The following is an 8,664-nucleotide window of genomic DNA, read 5'->3' on the forward strand; positions in this document are numbered from 1 at the left end:
ATTTATATTATATTATTGCACAATAATGAGAATAACTACTTTGTAATATTATTATTTATTATCAATTATCCAGAATAATTATGATGTATCCAGATAAATAGATCAATGTTTAGTCTAAATGGTTATTATCATGAAGATTAGAATATTATAGACTCATAGTCTTTGTGGTTATTATATAATAACTATAAAATTGTATAATTAATTCTAAATTTCAATATATATTGATAATCACTAAGTACCTAACTGTTTTCCAAGCTCGTGAGGCTCAGATGCTCAGTTTATATGTGTGTTTACATACAATTTTATAATCGGTTAATATTAAAAAATAAAACGGATTATTTTAAACATAACATTTTCTATGATATTGCTATGTACCTATATTAATAAAACTGAAGGAACACAATAATATATGGGTACAATATGGTATTAAAAATATAATTGGGTAAAAGAAAATTTTAAGCTATAAATTTATAAGAATAACATAAATATGATTTACTTAGAAATACATTTTGCGATCTAAAAAATCAAGAAAAAAATTTATAGGGTCCCTTTATAATTTTATTCTATAATTTTTAATAATCAGTTTTAAATAAATAACATTTCTAAATTAATATTATTAATTTAAGTCTGGTAATTTAAAATTTAATTTTATACATAGTAATTGATAACCAACTAGTATGCTAACTAAATGATTTACTAATAGTTCAGTACATGTCATATTATTAATTAACAAAATATATAAAGTTATAAGTTACTACAAATCCTTAAAACTTAATCTCAGTATTCAGTTCATTATTATAAAACTTATTTATCTATTCAATAACAATAACAATGATTTATACAATTTAAACTATAAAATATTATTTCACATTAGTCTATTCACTTTAGTATCTATAAACTTCAGTACTTAAACTTAAATAAACATACAAATTTTTGATATAATACATTTAAATTTTTTAGACCATTATCTTTATAGATGTTGTTACTAAAGAATTATCTTACCTAAAAAAAAATAAAAAATAAAAATGTTAAAAGAGGACTGTTACATTAAATTTAATTTATGAGTGCCTGTGTTTATATATATTATAAGTACTTTTCTTAAAGGATAGACTAGTAACAATCAATAATACATAATAATAATCGATTAAACTAGGTTAATAAAAGTTATGACTTAATTTTAAAGATAAAATACTTTCTAGTTTACTTAAAATAGGTATAAAAAAAAATCTGAATTACATTATTTATTTAATAAATATAAATATTCCATTAAGCTGATAATCTGTATAAACATCTAGATATCATATATTTTATATTAAAAACAAATATATTATTATTTGTAAATTAATATACCATTTCCTATAACAATTTTAAATAAAGTGGTAGTACTAAAATGTAAGTATTAGGATATTTTAATATTTAATTCTAAGAATTATTATTTAGCAATAAATTAATGTTCAACTATAATATTTTAGTGATTTTTTAGTACCTATGTGATCAACTGCTAAACCTATGTTTGCTAGATCATATAATTTATTTATGGAATTATCATTAAATAACAAAATAATAAATTCATCAGCAAAACAAATAATTTTACTAGGTATATCTAAATGTTAACGTTAATAGTTCATTAATATATATTAGAAGCAATAAAAGATATAATCTATAAGGTAGTTCAAATAATTATTATAACACATTGTTAAGCAAATATTTAATCATAATCATAAAACAAATGCATATTATAAACCCATCTACACAATTGTTGTTCTAATTTATAAAAAGGTAAAAATAAAATAGCTTTAATCAAAAAACATTAAACTAGTAAATAATATTAAATACAATGAATACCAAAACTATTTTCATAGAAATTTCACCTAAACTATATGTATGAACACTATGAACATTAAGCATAATATTTAAATATTATAGTTTTAGACATTTAAAATTAATCGACAATCATTTTAGTTACACATTTAATTTTTACATTACAAACTGGACATTTGTTTGTTGTACTCCACAAATGTTTTGCACAAGAATAACAAGTTACAATGTGTCCAATTTTTCCATGGTTTATAATACCATTTCTTGTATTAAAAAAACAAATAATGCATAAGTTATCTTTATTTTTTCCATTATCTTTATTTGATTTATTTTCTTCTGAATCCGATTTCTCAGAATTTATATCTTTAATATTACTGTTTACTTTTTTTTTCAAAAATAAATTCAATTTCTTAATTCTTTTTGGCTCTGGTTTTTTTTCAAAAAACTCCATACGATGCTAAAAAAAATACAAAAAAATTTTTTAACAATTAAAATATTATCATATACTTATGTTTCTATAGCTTATAAAGTTATAACGTTCTCTGCTTAGTATACACAGTAGTGTACAACATTTTTTTAATGGGGATTGGGATAAATAAGAGTACCAACCAGAGTACCAGTATCATAATGTGATATCTTAACAAACTAATTTCAATTTAAATGTATATGGTTACTGTAATATTCTGTTATTGTATACTTTTTAAAGATACATATGATATAGGCACATGTTAATGATAGATACTGTTTTAAAATACAAATTTGATGCAATAAATATACTTATTTTATTAGTTTTATTATACTTATACCACAAAACATCTAATAGAGGCCCTCTTAGTCCTTCTAGGTATGACACTGCTAATAAAAACAAGAACTCTTTGATTGAGCTATCTCCGTAACAATTTTAAAAATAGCCAATATTCAATATTGATATTATTATCATATAATTAACTATAAATTAATCTCTTAAAGATAATAATTTTGTCAACATTAAATTGTAATGAAATAAATATTTGTTGATTCTTAATGTATTAAAGTATTTAAGTTTTAAGTATTACTTATTATTAAATAAATAGTATACTAACTTATATAATGAGAAAAAATATTTAATTGTAATATTAGGTATTATTAACAAACTATTATTTCATTAGGATACACAAAACTTCTGTTATTTACTTAACTTAATAATTTAAAAATAATACCTATCTATATATATTAATCATAAGCTTTTTGTTAAAAAGTAGCTTAAAATATAATTTTAATTTTGTATGAATAAAATAAAATATTCACTCGATAAAAATATCACTTACTCTAAAACATTTATAACAAAATTGAAAATAAGGATTTTCATTTTCTTTTAAACACTGAAGACATTTTTGAAAACAAGCTGGTGGTGGCAAATTTTTATTTGGTGTGGTTGATTGGTAATCCGTATCCTCATTGTGTCCATTGTCAATATCAGGTAATGTGTCATTGAAAATTTCATCGTTATGAGAAATCTTAAAATTAAATAATTTTGTTAATTTAAAAGAATTTAGAATATATACATAACATTGTATAAATAATAATTGAATAAAAACAGTAACTAATCATCCATTAAAAACAATTAGTTGATTAAATTATTTTACTATAATCCAATTCAGTTTCTAATAAGCAGCTTCTATGTTTTGTTAATATTAACTACAAGTTATTTAATTGATTAATGAATTGTTAAAATTGTAAAATTTTATTTTACCCAAGTTTAGTTTAATTTAAGTTAACATACAGTTTTACCATGTAAATACTAGTAAGTTTATAAAAATTAATTTAATGCTGCATTTTAACTAAGTTTAAATTTTACCTCTTTAGTTAGTATTATTGAAGAATCTGATGACTCAGAATTAATGTTATGTAATGATGATGAACTTCTGATTTCAAACTCTTCAGTTTCATTAGTTATTTTAGAAACATGACACAAACAGTCGCTTGCACAACTTTCATTAGATGAATCGTTTTGACTGAAAACTTCAACTAAAAATAAATGAGATACAGCTTACAAATTTTAATATATCTTTGGGCTTTTATAACAAATTTTTAAATTCTAAATTTATACTTAATAGAGTTTACTTATCAAATTAACCAAGATTTTTATTTAAATGGGTGCTTAATTAGATTAAAATACCGTAGTAAATAAAATAAAACAAATTTTAAAAGTAATATGTTTGATTATCAATCTATATGAAATTTTTTGGTATTTCATGTGATAGTTACTATAAATATATTTTTTTTTTTTATTAAATACAAATTATGTTTAATAAAATGTAAATAAATACGTTATTGTTAAGTTAAAATTTAACATTTAAATGTTAATTTTTAATTATTAACTGTACTTAAATACAATCTTGAAATTCATTGAATTAATATCAGTCAATGTTAATCAGACAATTAATATTGTTGGTTATACATTTATCAACAATATAACAACTGTAGTTTTAAGTAATTATCTGAATTTGAATAGAACTTTTAATAATTTATCCTAGAAAAAAAAAAATTAAACAAAATTTCTAATTTTTTTTCATATTTATTTTAATAATTTATTGATTATTTAAAACAATAACATAAAAAATAAATAAAAAAATAAGATTAAAAAGTTGCTGCTCTTCTGTACTTTAGGTGTCAAGTAAGTCACTATTATGAACATGTTAAATTGAATTCAATGATTTATTATTGTACATGAAAAATGATTCTGAGTAGAGGTAGTTTGTCAGCCTATATCAAGAAGTAGGTATTTAATGATATATTTTTAAATATTTTTACTTATTTTTATTTTTAGTACTGTGGTAGGTAATTGTATTTTTTCTCAAAAATATTGTATTTATTATATAAATTACTATATTATTAGTATTTAATTATTATAATAGTACATATTTATACCAAATAATATAATCTTATATAACTCAAAATTGAATTTTTAAATACAAATTAATTTTAAATTTTCAAAATTTTGTCAAATTTAATTGCTTATAAAATAATATTATGACTTTACATTTTCAAACAATTTTGTATTAAAGAATATTTAAACTTCAAAATTTCAATTGTGTATAAACAGCTCAAAATATTTTGAAAACTATACCATTTATAGAAAATAGTTACATCAATCAAAGATATCCGGTCAAATTTTAAATTTATGCAGATATTAATTTTTAACCTATAAAAAAATTTAAAAATAATTTAATCAAAACCTAGTTTAGTATAAAAATTCCAGCTTTTCCTTAATATTTTATTTGTTCATAAGAATTAATTTTGACTTTCTAAATTAAAAAAGATACAATTATCTATTTAAAGCATTTTATTGACTAATTATTGTGTATACAGACACATACAGCATTTACTGATTTTACAATGCTGTATGTATTTTTTTATATTCATCGCATTGCTCATCAGAATATTAAATGGAGTTATATTCATTATATTTATTACCTTATTAGTATTAATTTATTTTACCAATTTTTTATAATTGTTTTATATATTTTTAAAATATTGAAAACGCTATTTAACTTTGGTATAATAATTATATTGTATTAACTAATTGTTATATCAAATTTAAATTTAAAATTAACAAAACTATAATCCATAAATTATATATATATATTTTTAATTAAGTACCTGTTGATTTTGTCTGAGTGCTTCCTACACTATCAGTCTCTGACTCACTTGTAGACGTTTGCGGCAGTGGTGATAGTAACTTATAGGTATATAAATACCGTGACTTTTTTCCACCCCACGTAACGTCAAATTCTTCATTATTTAAGTTTTCTATAACAAAATAGGTAACAAAATATTTATATTAGTTAATATCAATAAAACTCGCTAAAGAAGTTAAGGAGAATATATACAACTTACAACCTTTATTATAACACTATAGAAATATATGCCATGATTACATGGTAATGTATTTGAGAAATTATCTAGAAGGTAGATAAATTTTAATAATATCACTTATACTATTAATATTTATTTCATAAAGCCATATAGATTTACTGAGAAGGTGATTTGTTTCCTAAGCGCTAATCCCCTAGCTTCCAACCCTTTCGGATACTTTAAATGTATTAAAAAATACTATAGAAAAAAATTTACTTATATCTGTTTATTTTTTAAGACTGAAAATTTGCTCTTGTAGGAAAACAATTTTATTCTTTTGAGTTTTAGACTTCGAACATCATCATCAAACTTTAATGCATCAATAGTATTAATGATAAAAAATATTTTTCAATGGAGAAAATTCTTTTGAATGTGATTATGTAATAAACTTTATACCTGTCACCTGATGTACGTATGTTAGTATAAAAAAAAATTATATGTAGTCAAGGTTAATAACTGTATAATTTTGATTATATAATTTGTATAGTATGATTCCTAAAATAATTTTACCTAATATTTAATTTTTATAGACATTCTTCGAAGACAAAAATATTAATCATGCCAGCTATTTATTATTTATTTGTATGGATTAACATCAAACCAGTTATACATGTCTAAAAAATTTAACTATCATAGTATGGTTTCAGTTCTTTTACACAAGCATAAAAATAAAGAAGTATTGACTATTAATCATATGCATACAATATACAAATAATTAACTGTTACTAATAACAGCGTTACTCATAAAAAGTATTGATTCTAAAGCCTGATACTTTGATAAATATTCAACAACTAACCAAACAATTGTAGATTTTAGTGAAATTTTACTCTTGAATAATGTTGTTGATACTTAAGATTTCCCTAGAACTTCAAAAAATAGTGTACAAATGTTATCTGAAATTTGTAAATTATCTTTTAAACATATTCAAGATATATTTAAAAATCTTCAAAAACTATAGGACAATACAAAAATGTAAAATGGTCTTAGTAGAAAATTTTGTTTAACTTAAAATAATTTTCATAAAACAGTTAAATTAGTGTAAAATATATTTTTAATGAAAACGCTTCATATTGTATAAGTATTAAACTCGTTATATTTTGATACTAACAAAAATGATTTTGTTTTATTTTTTTTTATCATTAATAGTGTGATAAAATTCAAGGTCAAATGTATACAGAAAAAATATCATATGAAATTCTTATTATATGAACCAAAAGATCCTTAATTAAACTTTTAAAATTAATAAAGATCCAAAATTATCAATATTGATTTTTTATTACATTTTAACCATCAAAAATTAATTCCTTATGTTTTAATAAACAATTGATTTTTATGTATAGAAATTGTATATCCTTGATAAACCTATATCATATTTAATGCTTGTGCGAAAACGCGTCAATATACAACACAAATTATTCGTGTGCATCAATAAAAAAAATCTTTTGCTGAAATCGCAACTACTTGTATAGCTGTATACATTCGTAACATCGTTATTCGTTATGCAAATAGGCATACATACCATTGATGTCTTCGACATGAAGTCTCTTCAAGTTCGACGTTTGATGATGAGAGTGATCAGCCATATCGATGAAATGTATATATCGATTTATGTAAATTGTAAATATATTTAAATTTGTCGGAAATTATTATGAAAACAAACAAATCAATTTAATATTCTGTCAATTCTTAAATCGTTGATATATAGTAATATATATAAGTACAAGTAGGTATTTACACAACTTTAAATAGTATACTATTATTATTTAAAACGATAATAATAATATATGCAACGGAAAGAGACGAGAAGCTGAACTCAGTAGTAGGTACGGGTACGCCATAAAATATTAAAAACGATTACAATTATTAGTTATAATAATTATATAGTTAATTTGTTTTTAATGAATATTACATCAGCTGTTTTATACTAAAACGCGAAGATACGTATAGTAACGGACGAGTGGGGTCCGCGTGTGAAACCGTGAGCAGCAACAGTGAAATCTAATCGATTTTTTGGTGATTCATATTACTCGGTTAATAAATAGCTCTGAAATGAATACATCCGAAGTCCGAACGTCCACAATATAATGTCAATAGAGCTAAATGTACCGTTGTAGAATACGACAACTGACACTAGTGAGGCAGTGACAATACACAAAAACATTAAGGGACGTGTAAATAGAAAGGTCAAAAAGTAGGTAGGTAGGTCTCTCTCGTTTATCTGATTATATTATACTGTAATCGTATTGTTTGGTATTCCTTTGTAATTTTTAGTCGGTACCTAATAACAAGTGGTCTCATTGGTACGGCTGAATATGGTAGGCTTAAATATACAAGACTAAACCGTTTTACTAAAACCAAAACCTACATCCAAAAATCGCATAGGTACCTTATAAATTGTTAAAATAAATATATTTTTAGTATAATTTATAATTTATATTATTGAAATTAAAAATTAATATATAAATACCTATAAAAAATAAATTAATAAAAAAATATGAAAAATTAATTTTTAGTTTTGTTAGAATGGCACACGTATACAGATTTGTATATACTTACTATGATTCAGTTAAGTTACTAAAAAAATTATAATATTCATCCCTTTACACCATTTTTGTGTAGTTTTACATTTTTATGTCGTTCCGCATACCAACTAATCACTACTCACTAGTTCACTACAAATCACAATTAAATGCGTTTTCGTTGATTTTTATTTTAATAATACTTGATATTTAGATTATTGTACTATGAAAAAACACTAAAATATATGAAGTTTTCAATGATACATCGATACAGCGAGAATCAATGAAGTGTGCAGTTTTCTTTATCGACCGCCTGAATTTGAAAATCCCTTTATACGGATATGGTACGGATACGAAAGGCACGAACGGAAACGGATGTCTGTGTATTATTACATTTTCATTGTAATTATCGCATAATGAGACTAGTCG

At 22.1% G+C, this 8,664-nt stretch overlaps 1 protein-coding gene across 1 annotated transcript; it reads right to left on the reverse strand.

Annotated features, from left to right (window-relative positions):
* Nucleotides 1–1,512: 1,512 nt before the first annotated feature.
* LOC126552857 (E3 ubiquitin-protein ligase Mdm2-like) lies at nt 1,513–8,118 on the reverse strand. Its single transcript, XM_050207934.1, has 5 exons — nt 7,236–8,118; nt 5,461–5,610; nt 3,656–3,825; nt 3,126–3,314; nt 1,513–2,275 (listed from the first exon to the last, which is right to left on the reverse strand). Exons 1-5 carry the CDS (start codon nt 7,297–7,299, stop codon nt 1,943–1,945), a joined length of 906 nt encoding a protein of 301 aa, XP_050063891.1. The 5' UTR covers nt 7,300–8,118; the 3' UTR covers nt 1,513–1,942.
* Between the last annotated feature and the right edge of the window lie 546 nt (nt 8,119–8,664).

This window comes from Aphis gossypii, chromosome X (assembly GCF_020184175.1).
Source record: "Aphis gossypii isolate Hap1 chromosome X, ASM2018417v2, whole genome shotgun sequence".
Lineage (NCBI taxonomy): Eukaryota > Metazoa > Arthropoda > Insecta > Hemiptera > Aphididae > Aphis > Aphis gossypii.